Raw genomic sequence first — 23,246 nt, 5'->3', positions numbered from 1 at the left:
CATGTTACTGCGCGGTGTATCCGGAGTGATTATAAACCCATTGCATTTCCGGGTTCGCACTGGGCCAGCACTAGACTGCGCATAAAGCGCGGCCATCTTACTCGTATGTTATTCATGTAACCGGTACTGTTTCATTATAAACGAGGGGAAAATAGAATCGTTAAGTAACGCAATTCATGTCTTAATCAAATTGCACCATTAGTGGCAATATTCTTTATAATTAGGCCTCAGTTTCAGAAAAACGATATTAACAGACGTCTATTTAAAATTGTCTGTATATTTAAAATCAGTTTTACTCATGGTTCTAGTTTGGTCTATGTGGACATAATATGGAAAATTCCAGTTTCCCTCCCATTTTTATGGTTAATGTAAGTATTCCAATACTTGCCATAGGTTATAGGAATTTGCTACTAGGAGTCAGAAAAGGCAGCGGCCATCTTAGAGAGGTTGTTTATAAGTACCTTGTTGGAAAATAGGGTTTGTTTTCTGAAGTGCTCATTACTTAGTCCTTGGATTGTTTAATTGCTGAATGCACCCCAAGGAATATCATCATTTAGTCCTTGAGTATCAGATCGCAATTTAAAAACCCATCTTTGTTCTCGTTCGTGCAAAACCCTCTCAATATTCTCTTTGTTTTTAATGCACTCCAAAACTACCCAACTGAGGTCGTTAGGTGTATGGTTTTTCTCTATGAAGTGATTCGTCATTCTGGTAGTGGCACGCTTACAGCGGATGTTGCTTCTGTGTTCCACAATGCGGGTACTTACCTTTCTCATGGTCATACCCACGTAATGTAGGTTGCATCTGCAGGTTATTAGGTAAACCACCCCACTTGTATTACAATTTGAAAAATTGCGTAATTCCCATTTCGTGTTGTCATTGAAGGTTACTGATTTAGTCATAGTAGTCAAATGACACACACTGCAATTATTACAGCGATAGTGTCCAGTGGGTAGGGATTGACGTCTCAAGTTTGAGACGATGGGTGGAGGACGGGTATGAACCAAGAGGTCTTTGAGATTTTTTCCCCAGCGATGACTGAACATGGGCATTGGTATATTTAGTCCCCCACTGTTAATCATAGGCCAATGTTTTTTCACTATTTTGGTTACATTGTCTGAGACCTGGTTAAAAGTTGTGATGCAGATGGGTCTCTGATTTTCTGTTGGGATCTTGACCTTTGGTTCTAGTAAAGCGTCCCCGTCATTGTTACTTGCTCTCTTTTTTGCATCCTTTACCAACTTTTTGGGGTACTTTCTGATTTGTAGATTTTTACTTAGATCTTCTGCCTGTATGAAATAGTCCTGCTTATTGCTACAGTTCCTTCGCAATCGCAAAAATTGTCCGAAAGGAAGGTTCTGTTTTAGATGACGGGGATGAAAGCTATCATAAGCCAATAGGCAGTTCCGTGCAGTTTCTTTGAAGTGTGTTGTTGTAGTTAGTAGGCCTGAATCAGCCCAGATGTTTAGATCCAAGAACACCAAATGTGATCTACTCATGGTGTTCGTGAAGTTGAGGAATTCATCTTGTGCATTGAGCCAGGTGAAGAAAACATTGGCTTGTTCTTCTGTGCCTTGCCAAATCAATAGAACATTGTCTATATAGCGTTTCCATACTTTTATATGGTGCCTATAGGGATTTTCGTTATTCAGTATTTTGTTCTTCTCCAGGTGGTGAACGTACAGTCCGGCTATGCTCGGCGCAAATGTACTGCCCATGCTGGTCCCGTGGCGTTGTTTATATAATGTCTCTTCAAAACAAAAAAGTTCTCTGTAAGGGCTAGATGACAGCACTCCAAAACCACATGACGTGGGGTGTGGTATTTCCAATCACCATCAAAAAGAACTTCCTCAAGTATTTCAAGGGTTTGTTGATGTGGAAGACTTGTATACAGACTCTCCACATCCAGGCTGATAAGAATACTGGATGTGGGGTCAAAGGTCTGTTCTTTTAGAAGGCATAGAACGTCCTTAGTATCTTTGAGATAGGTGTCAGTCCCTTGTACTAGTGGCCTTAAAAATGCATCCGCATATTTGGAAAGGGGTTCCAAGATTGATCCAATTCCCGAGACTATGGGTCTCCCAGGAGGTTTATCCAGTCGCTTGTGGATCTTGGGAATGGTGTAGAAATATGGGACTGTTGGTTTCTTGTTCACCAGGAAATCTGCCTCTTTCTTACTTATCCAGTCGTTCACCAGAGATTCCTCAATCAGGTATGCTATTGATATCCTCAGGCGTTCTGTTGGGTCATCCTTTATGATGGTGTAGTTTCTGGTGTCAGCCAATAGACGTAGGCACTCCTGCCTGTAGTCTTCAGAATCTTGTAGAACAATCGCCCCACCCTTGTCGGCTGGTTTGATTGTGATGTTATCATTTCTAGATAGTTCTTGTATTGCCGCCAGTTCACACTTGCTGGTGTTCTGATAGATTTTCACTGTGTGTGGGTTGAGGTCTTTCACTTCCCTCATAATCGCTTTTTCAAAGGCCAATAGTTCTACAGGTAGACTGTTTGGCGGAGGGACAAAGGTAGATTTCTTTCTTAGTCCTGTATCACTTTTGGTTTCATCCACTGAGTCCTTGTTTTTAAAGAAAACTTGGAGTTTAAGTTTCCTTAAGAATTCTTTTAACTCACAACAGAGTTTGAATTGGTCTGTGTGAGGGTTTGGCACAAAACCCAAACCTTTATTGAGTACCTGCTTTTGTATTTCAGACAAATCCATAGTGGATATATTAACCACTAAATCGGATTGTTGCTCGTTGTTGGTTCCGGAGGCCCCTTGCTGCGTGTGTGGCGTCCTGTGGTCACTAATGGTTCTGCCCATTGTAGTTGGTTGGTTCTGTTTTTCGCCCGTTGCGTGGGTCTGCCCCCGCCTAAAAAAGGACGCCCCTGATTAGTTTGGTTGCTGCCCCAGCCTTGGAAGCTGAGGAGGGTACATTGGTGGTCCATTGAAGAAGGGTGGTGGGGGTGAGCCGTAAGAATACGGGTCTTGGTATGGGGGCCACACAGGGGGCTGATTCCCTCGGTATCTTCCTCCATTCCCTCTTCCTCTTCTTGACCTTCTGTTCGTGGTGTTGATATAGCTTGCAGATGTTCCTGAGCTATCTGACCCTGTGTCAGATCCGTCACTGTCAGTGTTATATCCAGGATTTCTGTTGCTGAGTTTATAGTCATCTTTAATATACGGATAGACCCTTTCATGGGAGAAAGATTTTTTGTCTTTAGATAGTTTTACATATTTCGAATCCTTAAGGCTTATCTCAAATTCAGTCATACTTTTATTCAGCTCCTCAAGTCTTTTCTTGAGTTCAGTTGGTGTTTGAAAAGATTTTAGGCGGATTTCCATAGAATGTATTTCATCCTTCAGGGTTTCACAGAGGCGTGCAGCTGTCTTTATTATCAGTACTAACCAATCTCTGGTACAGTGCCATGAGATTAGCGACCAATCTTTTTTAAATTGTCTGTCATGTTGATATCAATATGAACGGTTCATTTTTTACAATTACACCCCTTGGTGCCGCATTTGCTTGTAGGTATTCTGCCATCATGACTCCATGTATCAGCGTCTTAATTTGTGTTCTTTTTAACTCAGTTATCTCATCCCAACACTGGTTGGCATCGCTGTTATCCCTGCTCGGGGCTCCAGCATGTGGTAGCATGGAGGCTATTACCCTATCAACCTCCTCTTCGGAAAAAGATAGGCCTGTAATTTCTGCCATCTTTCAAAAGAAAAAATGATGTCTATGTTCGAGGTGTGTCTTGTGTCTGGTCAATTTGGTAGGAAAATAATTTCCTTAGAGTTACAAAAAACTCCCGCAGCCATACAGCTGCTATAAACAAGTCAAAAGAAGGGGGGAGAAGGAGGAACATAAGACTAGGTCGACCTCCAAGTACGTATTCAAAACAGTAGAACCCACAGATTTTGGGTTCAGAGACCTAGCTCGTATAGTGGCCCCTGAAAAAATAATCAGTAATGACCCTAAAGAAAGAAAAATTTCTTTCTATTGTCCCCTCACTCACCGGGGTTGCCCCACGGTGACATGCTTCATCATTGGGGCCATCCCAGTTCTCTACGAAAAGGGGCATGCTACGACTCACGGACTCCGCAGGAGCACTTAGTAGTGAAGGACTATGTGTGGTGCAAGTGAGAATGGTGGAGTGGGTGTGGGTGATTAAAAATACTGTGCTAGTGGGCCTCAACAAATTTATTTAATGCTCCTAGGTAGGTATATTAAAAGGGGTAACACTGTTTTTAACCTGCAATGATGGCTAAATCAGTGTTTGGTCGACATGTTTCAAGCTCCCCAAGCTTTTCTTCAGGACCATACAGGGACCCGCCCTGTATATGCCACTCCTGTCAATTCTTAAACTTAAGAGGTGAAATTTTGCATATGCTAATAATATTAAACGCTGTCTTAAATAAAACATGCGTATCATACATACGTTTTGTACTATTTCCTGGTTTCTGTAAGAATAATAACACAGGGTTAGTTGTAAACCCCCCCCCCCATTTCGTAAATACGTTGAAGGGTTCCACATTTTACCTTCATGCTACACTATAAGGTGATTGTTTTGCCCCATATCGGTGCGTGCAGACTTTCAGGTCCAGTGCTCAATACATGAAAAATTGTGGCGATTGTGGTTTGTGAATTCACACATATAAACTACACAGGACTTGATATGACAGTAGACAAAAGACACACATATAAATGAACATAGGTCATATTTCGATTAAATGGTTGCATATTTACATTTTGTAAGGCTTATTCGCACTTCATGATCACTGGAGGGGGGGCAGGGTCACCTAATGGAGTCACTGCTGCCAGATGGAAAAAACGATATTAGGCTTCTACCGTTACTCTTACCGCTTGTGTAGACCTCCGTCTGCAGGTCTGAGTTTTCGGTTTCTCAGGTGAACAAAGGATACTTACTTCCTTCGCGGTGAGACCGCACGGAGTTACCTATGTGGTTCCCCTACAGGCCGCATGTTACTGCGCGGTGTATCCGGAGTGATTATAAACCCATTGCATTTCCGGGTTCGCACTGGGCCAGCACTAGACTGCGCATAAAGCGCGGCCATCTTACTCGTATGTTATTCATGTAACCGGTACTGTTTCAATGCACAAGATGAATTCCTCAACTTCACAAACACCATGAGTAGATCACATTTGGTGTTCTTGGATCTAAACATCTGGGCTGATTCAGGCCTACTAACTACAACAACACACTTCAAAGAAACTGCACGGAACTGCCTATTGGCTTATGATAGCTTTCATCCCCGTCCTTTTGGACAATTTTTGCGATTGCGAAGTAACTGTAGCAATAAGCAGGATTATTTCATACAGGCAGAAGATCTAAGTAAAAAGCTACAAATCAGAAAGTACCCCATAAAGTTGGTAAAGGATGCAAAAAAGAGAGCAAGTAACAATGACAGGGACGCTTTACTAGAACCAAAGGTCAAGATCCCAACAGAAAATCAGAGACCCATCTGCATCACAACTTTTAACCAGGTCGCAGACAATGTAACCAAAATAGTGAAAAAACATTGGCCTATGATTAACAGTGAGGGACTAAATATACCAATGCCAATGTTCAGTCATCGCCGGGGAAAAAATCTCAAAGACCTCTTGGTACATACCCGTCCTCCACCCATAGTCTCAAACTTGAGACGTCAATCCCTACCCACTGGACACTATCCCTGTAATAATTGCAGTGTGTGTCATTTGACTACTATGACTAAATCAGTAACCTTCAATGACAACACGAAATGGGAATTACGCAATTTTTCAAATTGTAATACAAGTGGGGTGGTTTACCTAATAACCTGCAGATACAACCTACATTACGTGGGTATGACCACGAGAAAGGTAAGTACCCGCATCGTGGAACACAGAAGCAACATCCGCTGTAAGCGTGCCACTACCAGAATGACGAATCACTCCATAGAGAAAAAACATACACCTAACGACCTCAGTTGGGTAGTTTTGGAGTGCATTAAAATCAAAGAGAATATTGAGAGGGTTTTGCATGAACGAGAACAAAGATGGGTTTTTAAATTGCGAACTGATACTCAAGGACTAAATGATGATATTCCTTGGGGTGCATTCAGCAATTAAACAATCCAAGGACTAAGTAATGAGCACTTCAGAAAACAAACCCTATTTTCCAACAAGGTAGTTATAAACAACCTCTCTAAGATGGCCGCTGCCTTTTCTGACTCCTAGTAGCAAATTCCTATAACCTATGGCAAGTATTGGAATACTTACATTAACCATAAAAATGGGAGGGAAACTGGAATTTTCCATATTATGTCCACATAGACCAAACTAGAACCATGAGTAAAACTGATTTTAAATATACAGACGATTTTAAATAGACGTCTGTTAATATCGTTTTTCTGAAACTGAGGCCTAATTATAAAGAATATTGCCGCTAATGGTGCAATTTAATTAAGACATGAATCGCGTTACTTAACGATTCTATTTTCCCCTCGTTTATAATGAAACAGTACCGGTTACATGAATAACATACGAGTAAGATGGCCGTGCTTTATGCGCAGTCTAGTGCTGGCCCAGTGCGAACCCGGAAATGCAATGGGTTTATAATCACTCCGGATACACCGCGCAGTAACATGCGGTCCGGAGTGGAACCACATAGGTAACTCCATGCGGTCTCACCGCGAAGGAAGTAAGTATCCTTTGTTCACCTGAGAAACCGAAAACTCAGATCTGCAGACAGAGGTCTACACAAGCGGTAAGAGTAACGGTAGAAGCCTAATATCGTTTTTTCCATCTGGCAGCAATGATTCCATTAGGTGACCCTGCCCCCCTCCAGTGATCATGAAGTGCAAATAAGCCTTACAAAATGTAAATATGCAACCATTTAATCGAAATATGACCTATGTTCATTTATATGTGTTTTTTTTGTCTACTGTCATATCACGTCCTGTGTAGTTTATATGTGTGAATTCACAAACCAAAATCGCCACAATTTTTCATGTATTGAGCACTGGACCTGAAAGTCTGCACGCACCGATATGGGGCAAAACAATCACCTTATAGTGTAGCATGCAGCATGAAGGTAAAATGTGGAACCCTTCAACGTATTTACGAAATGGGGGGGGGGGGTTCTACAACTAACCCTGTGTTATTATTCTTACAGAAACCAGGAAATAGTACAAAACGTATGTATGATACGCATGTTTTATTTAAGACAGCGTTTAATATTATTAACATATGCAAAATTTCACCTCTTAAGTTTAAGAATTGACAGGAGTGGCATATACAGGGCGGGTCCCTGTATGGTCCTGAAGAAAAGCTTGGGGAGCTTGAAACATGTCGACCAAACACCGATTTAGCCATCATTGCAGGTTAAAAACAGTGTTACCCCTTTTAATATACCTACCTAGGAGCATTAAATAAATTTGTTGAGGCCCACTAGCGAGGTATTTTTAATCACCCACACCCACTCCACCATTCTCACTTGCACCACACATAGTCCTTCACTACGAAGTGCTCCTGCGTAGTCCGTGAGTCGTAGCACGCCCCTTTTCATAGAGAACTGGGATGGCCCCAATGATGAAGCATGTCACCGTGGGGCAACCCCGGTGAGTGAGGGGACACTAGAAAGAAATTTTTCTTTCTTTAGGGTCATTACTGATTATTTTTTCAGGGGCCACTATACGAGCTAGGTCTCTGAACCCAAAATCTGCGGGTTCTACTGTTTTGTTTAAAGTCACCTTCATGAATAAAACTTCTACATTTGATGATCCAGCTGATCTTCGGAAATGTATCCATTCTCATTCGTCTTCTTCGATGAAGATCGCTGGTCTTTCCCTGAATACTTGACTTTATTTATCTCTTTGGAATCTTCACTTATTGATGCATGTTATTTAGTTTCATTGTACATTGTCGATCTAACCTTTTGATTCTTATTACAGGTCCTTTGGACTCCTTACTATTCCTGCCTCCCCTCCCACCCCTAAATATGTTTCCTTGATGTTCCGGTGTGGTGTGTTGTCCTCTATTGGCTGTGTTGTCCCTGTTGTCCGTTGCGGTCTCTCACCTTCTCCTTGTGTCTCTCGGTACAGGTATGTATCACAGTCGTCTTTTCGACTTGCACGGTCTCTTCTTCCTCTTATTTTTTCCACTTTTTCCTCTTTTTTCTTTAGTGTCTTTCTTCTTTTTCTTTCAAATTAATTCTTGTCATCTCTCTTCTCTGTAGTTCTTCCTTATTCCTAAACACCATTGCAGTTCTTTTATCTTCATCTTCCTCTCCCTTTCCTTTTATTTTTCTTAATTAAAACTGTTAATGTTTAACTTATTGTTCTTTATATATTAACATTCTATATTCAGAGTCATTTCTTGTAATGTGAAAGGTTGTATTAATCCAATCAAAAGACCGAGAATATTATCACATCTTGCCTCCTATACCCCCGATCTGTTTTTTTTACAAGAAACTCATCTTACAGAACCAGAGGCGTTCAAATTGAAAAAAGGCTTGGTTGGTTCTGTTTTAGTTTCTCTCACCTCATCAAAAGAAAAATGGTGTTATAATTTTATGTCACAAAAAATTGAAATGCAAGGTTGTATCACAGGAGACAGATACAGAGGGGAGATGGTCGTTATCTAAATTGCTTATTAATAATATTTATTTGACTGTATTTTATGTTTATGGCCCTACTCAACCAGATTACGGTTTTTGGCCTATGGTTACACAAAAATGTATTCAGTTTAGAGATGATCTCTTCATTCTAGGAGGTGATTGCAATCAAGTTGTCGATCCTGTTATTGACCGCCAGTTCCAGGTACGCTTCATTTCTCATAAATCTCATAAACAATTTCTTGATTCTATTTCCCAAATACACCTTGTAGATGCTTGGAGACTGTCTCACCTTGATGCTCTTGACTTCATTTTTTTCTCCTCCTCATAATTCTGTATCTCGTTTAGACTATATATTTCTTTCTCAATCGTTATCTTAATATCTTATCTCTTCTTCTATTGAACCTACTGTCATTTCTGATCACGCTCCGATTGTGACTGACTTTGATTTGCTCCCTCCTCATCCTAAGTCCTCCAATTGGAGTTTTAATAATTTCCTATTGCTTCATTCTCTTTTCTCATCCTCTTTTACATCCTTTGCTGAAGAATTTTTGGAACTGCACAGTGCCCATACTACCACTCCCCATATAATATGGGATTCTTTTAAAGCCACTGCTATGGGTTTTATTATAGACTTTGCCTACAAAAAAAAAAAAGAAACGTTTTCTTCAACAACACAAAGATGCACTAGCAAATATTAAAGCCCTTGAATACAAATTTTATGCCTCCTCGTCAGAATCTACTATACAAGATCTCATCCGTGCCAAACTGAACTTTAATAAAATGTACATGGATAATGCTTCATCCATATTTCTCCGAAGTAGTGCTAGATATTACTGAGGACGCAATAAATCCGGCAAGCATTTGGCTAATTTCCTTAAATCCAGGAAGACCGTACTTTAAGTGACTCTATTTACTCCTCAGATGGGAATCTTGTTCATAAAGATCAGGACATTCTTAATGAATTTAAGTCATTTTATCAATAATTGTACTCCCCAGAATCCCCTCCTTCTAATCCTCTTATTCTCTCTTATCTCAATAATATTCCTGCCCACTCTACTGGCCATCTTAATTTTTCTACACTTGAAACTGACCTATCCCTTAAAGAAATTTCCAATGCCCTAACAGTTCTAAAGAAAACACAACTCCCGGACCAGATGGCTTTTCAGTCAAATTTTACTTACATTTTTCAAACTTATTACTCCCTAAACTCTTAGATCTTTTACATTCTTTGTTTCTTTTTGGTCAAACTTACGGTACTTTCCAAGAAACTACGATCTGTTTGATACATAAAGAAGGCTGAGATCCCATGTTTTGTAAAAATTATCGTCCCATATCCTTGGTTAATGTAGATTACAAAATATTTGCTAAATTACTTGCTCTACGTTTAGAACCCCTTATGCCTCATTTGGTTGGTAAAGAACAGTGTGGATTTGTCAAGGGTAGATTAACTTCGAATAATTCTCGTCTGTTTCGTAATGTCTTAAATAAGATTCCTTCTCTATCCACCTCCCTAGCAGCAATTTCCCTTGATGCTTAAAAAGGATTTGATAGGGTAGATTGGTCCTTTTTATTTGAATCTTTCAAGTGCCATGGCTTTGGGCCCAAGATCATTTCTCTTTTCCTTATTAAATTTTACCCCTAGAGCCTCAGTACTAGTTATTGGTTGTATATCTTGCTACTTTCCTTTACAACGTGGTGTCCGTCAAGGATGTTCTCTTTCCCCTCTTTTATTAATCCTAGCCCTAAACGTAATAACAATTCTACATCAGGTTTTTCTTATGATGATCACTTTTAAAAGTTTCTGCATATGCAAATGACATTTTACTTTTTATATCCAACCCAGATGTTTCTATCCCTCCCTTGATGCATGAATTCTCTTCATTTTCCCTGGTTTCTGGTTACAAGATTAATTCATATAAAACAGAAATTCTCCCTCTCACAAAACTATGTACTCAACACTTCTTTTCTTCCACTGGATTCTCTTGGAACAGATCTAAAATTTAATACTTAGTAATTTGGTCCTCTAATTCCATTTCTTCTTCGCTTAAATTGAGTATGGTTGCGGCCTTGCCGCGTATTGATAAATTATTTTCATTCTGGAATCCCCTCTTTCTTTCTTGGTGGGGTCGATTAGACTCAATCAAGATGATGGTCTCTTCCATTTTTCTTCATACTTTATCTATGCTTCCTATTCATATCCCTCCTTCTTATTTTAACAAGATTTACTCTCGCCTTTCCAAATTTCTTTGGAATAATAATCAAGCTAGCATATCCTTATCTCTTCTTCGTAAGACAAAATCCAATGCGAGTGTTAATTTCCCTGACTTTCGTACTTATCATAAAGCCTTTTGGCTCCGCCATGCCTCCAAGTGGCTTCTCTTTGATCCCTCCCCTTCTACACCTTCATGGTTTACTATTGAACTTTCTTTGCTTTTACCTTTTTCTATGAAAGAAGTTCTGGCCTTTTCTACCAAATCTCCTCATTCCTACTTCCCCTTGTTTAGGCATACTTGTTCATTATTGAAACCTTTGACTCAACCAAAGATTATTTCCAAGGAATAATTTTTATGTTCACCACTATGGCATAATTCCCTCATTACTATTAACAATAGAAACATTTTTGGGAATTCCTTGAGACAAAAAGGAATACTATGGGTTAGTGGCCTATTTGATGGTTTGACTCCCTCCTCTTTTCCTTATTTCTAGTCCAAATTATTTCTTGCAGAAATGCTCTACTTTAATGGCAGTAATTCTTTGACACCTTCTATTCTCTTCCTTCAACTTACTCTTCCTTAGGAGACAACCCTCTTCTTAAGATTCTGATTACTCTTTTAACGCCTCCTTGATTTATAAACACATCGTATCTCCTAATCCGGATCGCCCCAAGAGTAAAGTAGAACTTGCCTGGGAACTAGATGTGGATGGAGCATCTATATCTGGGAAAAATTCTGGTCCCGTTCTCTAAAAATGTCTAGATCTGCCTCTGTCACTCAATCTATGGTCTTTCTCTGTCATAGGCTTTACTTCACCCCTACTTCTATAGCTACTTTCACACACTCTACGGACACAAATTGTTGGACTTGTTGCTCCCCCAAAGCTGCCCTCGTGCACCTACTTTTTCTTTCTCCTCCTGTTATTTGTTTTTGGAGAAAAATCTGGTCCCGCATCTCTCACATTTTTCACATTCACATTCCCTTTTCTAATCTCATCCTTTTCTTTGGAAGCCTGCTAGACTCTTTGAAGTTACCTAATCATGTACTTGGTCTTTTCGACCTTATGTTGGCTTTAGCTTTTCAACAAATATCACTTAATTGGAAAAATCTGGAGAAAAAAAATTCTGTTCTACACTGGTGGAATAATTTATGCGATTTTCATCTACTAGATATTGCTTTTGCCACCTCTTGTAAACCAATGATTAATAGAGATCTATTTTGGATGCCACTTACTTAAAATGTAAAAGCAAAAAAATCATGTTTACATTCTGAAAAATGTAAACCACCGTAATTTCCTTTTTCCCTGTTCTTTCATCTCTATAATCGCTTGTTGGCGTATTGTATTTTCTAGTTTTTAATAAGATTACTTTTCACATTCATTTGAAGTTCTACATTACATATAATTCTCGGTTGTAAGAGTATTATCTTTTTTACCCTCTTCCCCCACCCTGCTTTTTCCCCTCTATTACTTCTAAAAATATAAATAGCTTTCTTTTTGTTTTTATTGCTAGTTATACTCTGTATTCCATTTATAATGTCTTTGGTATGTATTTTGCTGGTATTTTGTATCGCCTGATATTACTTAATAAAGCTTTTTAAACACAAAAAAGAAATGATGGGGGCATTTTATATTTTAGCAATAGCGCCCCTGGTGAAAAGGAGGCTGGGTTTGTTTATGTGGTGAATAGAAGTGAAGTGGTAGAATGGTGTTCTTCATTAGAAATGAAAATCTTTCCTTTCTTACTTTGCGTCAATCTTCGTTCTTCTTCAGACTTAGCATCAACACCATCTCTAGGGTTCTTTTGGTTTTCTCTGGTTCTCTTGAATACAAGAAGTCCTATATTAAATCATAAAAAAATAAACGAATGAGAAAGTATGAGCATATAAATGATCACATATATGAACAAGAGAACACATTTAAATTAGACAAAAGAAAAGTGTCAACAATTTCTAACCCAGCATTAACTACCAGGTCTGGAAGTAGGCATTTCAAAAAAATTGGAACTGGATGTTACTGCAGAATTAAATGCGAGAAGAGGCAAGTAAAATGTAAGGAAAAAGTATATGGGGTGCAGTATTTGTTTTCCAAATTTTGGTGCCACCTCAAGTAGGATGGGGGAAGGAAAAATGAAGAAAGTTGGAAGAGAAGTGCAAAAAAACAGACAAAGAGAAAACAGAAGCGGCTGGGAAAGTGGTGAAAGGGTTAAGAGTAAGTAGTAAGACAGGGAGGAAACTAGGTTTAAGAGGGTGTCTCACCAAAAAGCAGGTGATGGGAAAGCCAACAGGTCTGACTTTAATAGGCGAAGGCACTGCTTTTGTGCATTGCTGTGTTTGCACACACTAGCAGATACAAGTCAAAAGTATTGGCTTTGCCAATGCTTTCTGCTCAATGCAAGCTCTTACTAGATGTAATTCTTGAATAAAGCACAAGTGATTGACGAGATTTTCACAAAGGTGCAGCACTGCAAGCCATTCATGGACGATAGTCGAACCACGCCCAAGTCCTTTTTGCACCACGCCTCACTCTGGACATTAAACTGTTGTTAGTGGCTCCAATGCACCCACAACTTCACCCGTCTCTGAGGACACCAGAGAATTATAACCTAGATGAACCCCTTGAATGTCTCCTTATGTTGAAAGTAAAAAAAAGGAACTGTGTTTTTTGTTTTGAGCATGGCCGATCATAAAAAGTGTGTGACCCCTACAAACTCTGCTTTTGAATAAAGATTTTTTGTTTTTTTCTGTTGGCTACATAAATATGGAGTGCAAGGACGAAGTCCGCTTTGAAACCTAAAGAGGTGACACAGAAGAGGTGTTCTGTGAACCTCAGTGGAGTCACAGAAGTCTCTCTTAAGCACTGAATGCTGTGGGAGAACATCCCAGAGTGCTCTCTCTTTGGGCATGTGGTGAAGTTCATCACTGACGCATTTATATCTGGCCACATGAGTGGAGGGAATGAGGTTGAGAGAGGGTAGACAACTGCCCAATTTCTAGGTCTGTAAAAGCTTGGAGAGACAATCTAGGGGAAAGGAAGTTCTACTTAGGAGAAGGAAGAACATGCCACACAGCCAAAAGTGGGGTGGCAAAGACTGGAGTGGGATAGAGTGCAGTGGCGTACAGTGGAATAGCAAACAGTGGAGTGGCGTAGAGTAGAACAGCATAGAGTGGAGTGCTGCAGAGTGGAGTCAGGCACAGTAGAATGACAGAGTGAAGTGGCGTAGAGTGGAATATCGCTGAGTGTAGTGGTGTACATTGGAGTGACAGAAAGGAATGGCATGTATTGGAATAGCGTAGAGTGGCACAGCGTATAGTAGAGTGTCATGCAGAGGAACAGCATAGAGTGGAGTAGCGCACACTGAAGTAGCTACATTGGGGTGGCGTAGACTGGAGTGGTGTGGAGTAGCATACAGTAGACTGGCATAAATTGGAGTGGTGTGGCAAACTGGAATAGTGTAGATGGAGTGGTGTAGAGTGGAGGGGCGTACAGAGGAGCAGCATTAACTGTAGTGGCAAAGAATAGAGTGTTGAAGAGTATGTAACATGTTACTTACCCTGTAAGCATCCATTCATGGCATGTAGTCCTGTAGATTCACATGCTATACATCCTCCTGCCATCTAGTGTTGGGCTCAGACGTGTACAACTTGTTTTTGTTCAAAGAAGTGTTTTCAAATCACGAGGTGTAGAGACGCCCCCTATCTCTGGTAATGTGCATGGGCATCGGCTCCACTGCTAGACTATTTTTTCCACACAGAGGGTGAAGATGTAGCTGCAGCCTAGAGAATATAAAAGAGATGGCAATACAAAATGAACGTAAAAGAAGATAACGCCTTCTGTACCAACTATAGGTGACCGGGCACGAGGATGGGCGTATATAAATCTACAGCACTACATGCCACATGTGCCTACAGGGTAAGTAACACTTTCTGTTTGTGACATTTTCTGTTTGTGGCATGTGTAGCTGTAGATACACATGCTGTGCATACACTGAAACACTGTCCTCCCAAAAGCAGGTGCTTGTCCTGCGTATGTTGCAGAAGACTGGAAAAGTGTATATAGTACAGTCTGGTCAACATTAGCTTGCTGGTGGGCCAAGACATCCACACCATAATAATTAGTGAACGTGTGAGGAGTGGACCATGTAGCTGCTCTGCAGATGTTAGCTTGAGGTCTGTTTCCCAAGAAAGCCACTGAAGCTGCTTTTTTACGAGTGAAGTGCGGCCTGGGAAAGATGGGTAAGGGTCTTTTAGCTTTGGCATAACAGGCTAGTATGCACTTGACAAGACAACGTGCAACATCTGCTTTAGAAATAGCATGCCTCCTGTGTGGTTTGGAAAAAGGCACGAAGAGCTGTTGTGTCTTATGAAAGGGTTTGCTGTGACATATAGTACATGAGCGCCCTTCTGACATCCAAGGACACCAGGAGTTCTATTGTTTGGTTGAGATGAAAACTGGAGACTATCTGCCAGATTCATCATTGTCCCGTTTTGCGAATCCTTAATAGCGATTATTAAGGAATCGCTATTAAGGACTTGCAAAACGGGATTCATGTAGGAATTGCAAAAAATATTGCGATTCCTACATGTTCCTTATTTGCGATTAGCAAATTGCTAATCGCAAATAAGGAATAACTCCCCATGCATTCCTATGGGCCTAAGGCCCATAGGAATGCATGGGGAGTTGTTCCTTATTTGCGATTAGCAATTTGCTAATCGCAAATAAGGATGCGATTTCAAGGGTGCAGGGGTGTCCAAAAGACACCCTGTAGCACCCCTGAAATGTAAATTTACACTGATGTTGTGCACACACATGTCCAAAGGACATGTGTGTTTGTAACATGCAACTTAAGAAAAATGCATTTAAATGCATTTTTCAAAGTTTTCGCTATTTACCACGAGGTTTGACTTCGTGGTAAATAGCGGTCCTAAATTGCAAATTCGCAATTTTTAAATGTTTCATGAATAGCATTTAAGGAATCTCTAATAGAGATTCCTTAAATGCTAATCCTAGCAAATTTGCGAATTCTTTATTAGCGATTTTTGCATTTGGGATGATGAATCCCAAATGCAAAAATTGCACTCGCAAAGGGCCAGATTCTCAGATTCTGGCCCTTTTGTGAGCGCATTTCGCCTGATGAATCTGGCTGTATGTTGGGTAGGAATATAGGGTTAGTTTTGGGAACCACTCTATTGTGATGCACCTGGAAGAAAGGTTCTTCCAAGGTGAGAACGTGTGTTTCACTGACACACCTAAGAGAAATAATGGCCAAAAGGAAAGCCACCTTCCAAGAAAGAAATTGCAATGAGCAAGAGTCAAGTAGTTCTATTGAGTACTATTTTGAGGTTCCATGTAGGAACAGAGGGTGGGGGCCAGGGGGCCCTGGGGTAGGATAACCTATTTGAGCCCTTCCATGAAAGCCTTAATGACTGGGATTCTGAAAAGTGAAGTGTGCAGCTTATTTTGAAGGTAAGCTATAACAGCATCTATTTCACACAGGAGCCTAGAGGGAATTACAGAACCAGGGTTGCCCTCCACTCACTAACCATCAACATCACAAAAACCCTGCATCTTGGACACTGAGTGTCAGTATTAGTATTAAGCACTGAAGAGACTACTTATCAATTTCCACTACTACACCACCAAAATTACTAATTTGTTTTCTGGGTGTGTTACCGCTTCTTTTCCAACTTTTTGTCATAAACAATTTGTTCTTGGAGAGATTCCTTATGAGCTTCAAAAAGACAGTCAACCAGAGAACAAGAAAAGGGGATGTCTGGATCAGATATTTACACAGTACATCGAAACACAAGCAACCTTTGTGAAAAAAATGTGTGGAGAACAAAATCACGCCTCACGGGCGCACCACCATCGGGGCAACTGGCAGGTATTCACCAGGTTGGGCCATCATGCAGGCCACTCACCAAGAATTACAGTTATCTTCAATATATTGAGTGAATGGGTAAGTAGAAATAGGCATCCTTCAGCTCGAGAGTGGTCATGATGTCGCCATGTTGTAGCCATGTTGTAGCAGGGGAATGACATCCTGCAGTGTTACTATGTGGAAGTGCTCCGACAGGATGTACTTCAGGAGGGGCCTGAGTTTGAGGACGGGTCTGAGAGAACCATCCTTTTTGGGGATTAGAAAGTATAGGGCATACAACCCGTGCCATGATGTTGTAGCTGTACAGGCTCTATGGCCCCTTTGGCGAGTAATGCGTGCATCTGCTCCTGGAGCCATTGTTGATATTCCGGGGATAGTCTGTTTGCAGGGAGAATGTTTGGCAGTGAATGTGTGAGTTCTAAACTGTGTCTCTCCTGTACGTCTAGTCAGTGGTGATTTGCACTCCCCGGTTCAGGAACCCCTGCTATCTTCCCCCAACGGGAGCTATTGGTTTGTTGCGGAAGGTCAAGAGCATCACTGTTTTGGAGGGGCAGCCCCTTTGGGGGATGTGCCCTTTCCCCTGCCATTATTCACAATGTAGCCTCCCCTGCAATAGCCTTGTGAGGGAGTCTGCTGCTGGTGCATGGGGAAGGTGGTGGAAGTCTCCAGGGTGATGTTTTTTGCTGCGCCGCAATACTGGGCTGGTGAAAGGACTCAGGAAGCTGGTGTTTGGAGGGCTTGCATGTCTTTGGCCATGTCTGTGTCCTTCTTGATTTGTTCTAGCATCTCATCGACTTGGGGCCCGAAGAGATGCTCCCCGTAGAAGGGAACATTCAGGAGGTTTTGTTAGACTTCCGACTTAAAGCCGGAAATGCGCATCCATGAGTGGAGGGGTACAAGGACGCTGGTATTTATGCCGTGAGCAGCTGTGTCCACAGCAGCTAAAGCACAGCAGATTTTGGAAATGATTCTCCCCTCTGCCACCAACTCCTGCCCCCTCTTTCGTTATTGTTCTGGGAGATGTTGGGGGGAGGGCCTCCATCTGATCCAAGTAAGCCCAGTTGTTCCGGGAGAGAAGCCGTATGGAACTGGTGAAGCGCCAATGGGTGGCAGGTTGTGAAGCAACACGTTTACAACAGGTCTTCTTACTCTCCCGGTCTGTGGGGACAGGGGGACATTCCCTGTGAGTTTGCCCGTTTCCTAGCCATGTGGACAACTAAGGAAATGGGGGGTACTTGGCCCCTGAGGTAGGGTGGGTAAGAGGACAGAGCCTTGAACGTTTTGTCCACCCAAGGCATGACTACTTGCACCTTCACAGGCTCTTTAAAGATATCCCCAGCTGTATTAAGCATGCCCTTTACCATTGGAAGGTCCTGGAGGGGCCACTGTGTAGAGGAGAGGGTCTCAATGAGGAAGCCTCCTTCACTGTGCTGGTCATGAAGTTCTACCTTGTGAAAGCGAGGTAGTATCGTCCGGGGGCAAAGGCTGTGTGGGCTATAGGTTGTGGTAAAGTCAGCCAAGGGCTCCATGTCATAGTCGTGCCAGGGGTCAGGGGCCTGGGAATCATAGGGTGGATCATAAGAAGAGCCTGGGATGTCTCCTTCCACCAAATGTAAAAAACCCTGTGGCGAGGGTGACTGAGAATCCACAGGCAGCAGAGGAGATGTAGGGACCTGGGCAAGGGGAGGAGGAAGAGGGAGAGGACAGGAAGAAGTGTAGAGATGCCTCTGTCATGGCGCCAACATAACAGAAATTTGAGGTGAGCAGATTCAGAGTGTCGCTGGAGTTGAACAGTGCTCTATATAGGAGCTGCTCTATACCTAAACTTGAAACTATCCAGAGTTCCTTGCTTCTTTTTTTATGTGGCACTCTGAGCCTGAAAGGGTACTGTTTTGACTTCTACTGGGTGTTCCCTTGTGTTTGGACAAAGCTATACCTTTCTGAATAGCTAATAACAAGAGTGAAACACATCAGGGTTTGCATTTATTCATTCCAGGTTGGCTTGCATGGTATTATACCAATCCAAACCTGTAGTACTGTGCCTAGAGCGGTAAAAGGCTTTTGTCATTTTTCAGCTTGGCATGGATGACACTAGCTAACCTTACGCTTAAGACTTTGCTGTAAACATGGAGCATGGATGGCACTGTGCTACTCCTATGCCTAATAACTTTGATGGAAAAACAAACATTTGAGGTGAGCAGATTCAGAGTGTTGCATGGTGCTCTATATAGGAGCTGCTCTCCACCTATACTTGGGAACTACCCAGAGTGCCTTGCTTCCTTTTTTGCATATTTTATGCAGCACTCTAAGCCTGAAAGGGTATTGCTTTGATATTAATCGATTTCACCTTAATCATAATACTCTAATGATGTACTTACCTGTGTAACGTTTTGGAATCTGAAATAAGGGGATCTGAAATTTTCATGGATATCAAATTTGTGGCGGTACACAAAATATGTATCAAGAGTGTATCTCCTAAATTACTAAGTAAAATGCTATGTATTCACACTGATGTCTACATTTGCAAAGCAGAAGCCGTCCCAAAAGGGTTTCAGTATTTTAATTTTTTTTGTGATCATAGTAGCAGTCACAAACCATGAATACGAATCCTTGTGAGTTACTAGTTAGTATGAGAGGCGCACCCAATCTCACCATGTAGCAAGGAGTCACAATGTGAACACTGTGCATTTCAAACCTGTTTGCTCCTTTTACACATTATAACTAAGGGTTTTGGGTTCACAGAGCTTGTTGTATATAAGGCCCGTTGGAACTTGGGATATCAGAGTTGTTATATATGTGTATGGTGGTTACCCACTAGTTGCAGCATCAGGTGATGTAGTGAACCAGTCAAAGGGGCTACGTTGGATATTTCATTTTGCTACTAGGTGGATTCTGCTGTAAGTGCCATGTCCTGTATTACATACTAATTTATTTATTTTGAAGGTTTTATATAGCGCTTTACAAGTCAAGGAGAAGGTAGGATATAGTAAACCACGAACTAGGTGAGTAAGCTATACATAGTTCTAAATCGAGAGAAGACAGTGCTAAGCTAGCGCAAAACAAAATTAAACAGAAGGACGAATAGGAGCGCAAGAAACATTAAGTAATACAATACGGTGAATAGACATAGAGTTCCTGTGAATTTAGCCATGAGGATAGCTTTCACTTCTTTTTTGAAGGAGGCAGAGGAAGGGTTCATTCTTGTTTCACAGGGCAAAGCGTTCCATATCCTCGGAGCCATACCAGAGAAGGACCGGTTATAAATTTTTTTCTTGGCAAATCGTTGAGGTTGTAGGAGAAGAGTCTTGGTACTCCTGGAAGCTCTGCTGCCCGCTGAGAGCCCCAGTTTCTGAGCTAGGTATTGTGGGGCGTTGTGGTAGAGGGCCTTGTGCGTGATACAAGCGTTTTTTAAATGAATTCTGGCTTGAAGCGGTAGCCAGTTGAGGGCTCTCAGGTCTGGGGATTTGGGAGCGTTTCTCTTAGAACCTCTCTTAGAACAAAAAGATTTGACCATATGCTCTTAAACTTTCTTCTATGATGCATTCTTAAAGCAAATGAGTGTGGGGAAAATCGAGTCAAAATCAAGCAAGTACAGGCCCTCAAGTTAGCAGCAGGGAAATGTAAAAATAGTATCAACTCTTTACTTGAAGAAACAGAAAACAATTCAAGAGGGAAACTCTAATTATTGCTTCTTTAGATGTCTCTGAAGATCATCTGTGGTGCTACAGCACCTCACTGTCCCCACCATTGAATTTCTATCACATCAATCTAAAACAGGGGTGCCTTAACTGGCCCAGTGATGGCCAGATCCAAACCACATTTCCAGGATAACCATTGGCCGTGGAAATGATTCCCATGTAGCTACTTTGTACTTCATGTAGATATCCTGAACATACATCACGGCCAGGCCCTCGTGGAAGGGATCACCGCATACCGGAGTCATAGTGCATAACTTATTAAGAAGAGGTTAAAGAAATTAAGAATGTTCTTACCAACAGCCAGGGAGCCAATCACAGGAAAAATAAGAACCCATCTTCGACGGGGTGTTTTTTCTACAAGACAAATAAACAAATTACAGTGAAAATTCAAATATTTCAATACTGTCCTCCCCTTCAAGAAAATCACAACGCAAAGGAAGACCAGGCCCACGAGGTACCTTGGTATAATTATTCAATATCTGGCTCTAGACTGAGCCCCTTTGAATTTTGTTTTGTACACAGGATTTAAACCCTAACAGCATACCAAGAATAAATATTATATACCTTTAACAACTCAGACATTAGATGTTGCAACTGAAACTGTGAATTTTGTGCTCGGTGGGGTGGGGAGGGGGTCATTTTTAAAGCAATCTTGCCCCGGACTTCACTACAACCTCTCTCTGGAATTCCCTGACCACTGAGGTCAGACTTGCCTGAGTTAGCGACACTGTACTCCACCCTACAACACTCCACTCTATGCCACTCCAATGTACGCCACTCTACGCCACTCCATTTCACTCCACAATACTCTACGCCACTCTACGACACTCCACTCTACACCATTCCACTCTACCCCACTCACTCTGACACTCCATTCCACACCACTTCAATCTGCTCTACTCCATTCCACTCTAAGACACTCCACTCTCTTCTATGCCACTAATTTTCTGCCATGCTGAAGAGCAGCCACGCTGGTGTACAACATGGCTAAACGCATTGGCATAGCCAATACCTCTTACAGAGAAGAGACCTATTGGCTTTGTAAGTGCTTTTTTTTTTACTAAAGCCTTTCCTGGCATTGACCTGACATATATGATCTATAGGCCCCAGTTTCACAGCATAATTCTGGAAGGTTGGTCTCGAGTGGAGAAGTGTGGCTCAATGGTTAGAGCGGTTAGAGCGGCAGACCCTGATGCAGAGGTCTAGCCCGGGACCAGGGTTCAATTCCCTGCCTCGGCGGGTCCTGGGCTCAAAATTCCACGGACCTGATAATTCTCGCCTCGGTGCCTATTCCAATCATGGAGTCCCACTCTGCAACTCTGGGCAATAGCTTGCTTAATCTCCACAACGGCCCCCACAACGCTAAGGATGCCTGGCCTCCACCTTGGGGGTCCCCAGGAATGGACACCTCACAGGGAAAGCCAGGATGGGTTCCACAGCGGTATTCGTACAAGCGCCTTGAGACCCTTGCGGGTGAGTAGTGCGCTATACAAGTATCAATTTACATTTGTTTTTTAATCTTAATGTTTTCCTGTTCACCTTTCCTAAGGCTGGAGGTCTATCTGATCAGTATCTTAACTAATATCTAATTTTGAAGGACTGTGCTGTGCCCAGTAACTCCAGAGTTAAATGTGCACTAAATACATATTTAAAATAAAAAAAATACATAAAGTTAATCATTGTCTAATACTGGAAGCGTTTCAAACAGGAGTTGGGACAGGTGTGGGGTCCAATGTACTACAGACACTTTGTCCCATTAGATCTTCCATGGATGCAATTCACAAAGCTTTTTTAATTAACAAATGTAACTCACTCATGAAAAAACTCATAAGAAAGTCATTAGCAACTTAGAGTTAATCCACAAGGGCAGAAACGTCTAAATCACTCAGGGGAACTGAAAAGTTTGCCTCACACATGCTTAACCTTTGCATTTATTGCACAACATTCTTATGAGTCGCATATGAGTAGATATGGACGCGTGATAGCTGAAAGATGTGTAACCACAAAGAAAGGAGAGTACCAGAAAAGAAGTCAGGACCTAACAATTCAATTTTTGTGATGTAGTAAACTTTGGGAGCATGCACAAATGTTTTTCCAAATTACTAGTTGAGTTGCATTGATTCAATTCCAAATTCAGAGTGTGCAGGAAGGGTGGCACGTATGGGGAAATTATTTGTAGGACAAAAGAATCGCATCAAAAGAACATATTTTCATTTCAGGAACTTGTACAAATTATAGGTTTACAGAAATAGTGCAAGCCATTTTAGAGACTCTAAACATTTCCTGTGATTTTGGAAGTTAGGCAATGTATAACGTTTAAATTAATGAGATGTGGGGCACATCTTTTTTTTATTTGCGCGTATCTATATTCTATACTCTTTATGACAAAGCGTGCTGCCTAGGCGTACACAATGTCCCTTTGTGTTAGAACAAACTATGAACAAGATCAAGTGTAACCACTTGGCCTTAGCGCACTGTTGTCTATCCACCCTCTGGTGGTGCAAAATTTCTCAATCTTTACATGTACAAAAATCAAATCATCCACATTTAGATTAAACTAACAACGCAAATTCAAATATGTGTAATAAACCTTACATCTGGTTATTTTTAATCATTATATGTAATACAAAAACATAATTCTCATTACAAGTTCATCAATAACATTTGAATTCCATAGCATATTTGAAGAACTGACCTATGCATTTCGGGCCGTGGGGCCCTTCGTCCGGGGCTCAATCTGTAAAATGAAAATAAATCTGATATAACTTGAAAATTACATGAATCTTGCCATATCCAAGAAGCAGACATATACATTTACCATGAGATTTCAATTTGCAACATTGCATCCCAAATGG

At 41.3% G+C, this 23,246-nt stretch overlaps 1 protein-coding gene across 2 annotated transcripts in view; it reads right to left on the bottom strand.

Moving 5' to 3' along the window:
- Nucleotides 1–23,246, bottom strand: part of LOC144772357 (CD48 antigen-like) — a 266,122-nt gene that overhangs the window by 85,836 nt on the left and 157,040 nt on the right. For both annotated transcript variants that reach the window (XM_078656620.1, XM_078656621.1), the window contains exons 4-5: nucleotides 20,686–20,745; nucleotides 12,559–12,651 (exon numbers count right to left, since the gene is read on the bottom strand). In XM_078656620.1, the coding sequence (XP_078512746.1) occupies nucleotides 12,559–12,651; nucleotides 20,686–20,745 (153 nt within the window). The remainder of the gene's footprint in view (nucleotides 1–12,558; nucleotides 12,652–20,685; nucleotides 20,746–23,246) is intronic.

Source organism: Lissotriton helveticus, chromosome 8 (assembly GCF_964261635.1).
Source record: "Lissotriton helveticus chromosome 8, aLisHel1.1, whole genome shotgun sequence".
Taxonomy (NCBI): Eukaryota; Metazoa; Chordata; class Amphibia; order Caudata; family Salamandridae; genus Lissotriton; species Lissotriton helveticus.
The sequence above is the reverse complement of the archived record's forward strand: the minus strand, read 5'-3'. Positions and strand labels throughout refer to the sequence as shown.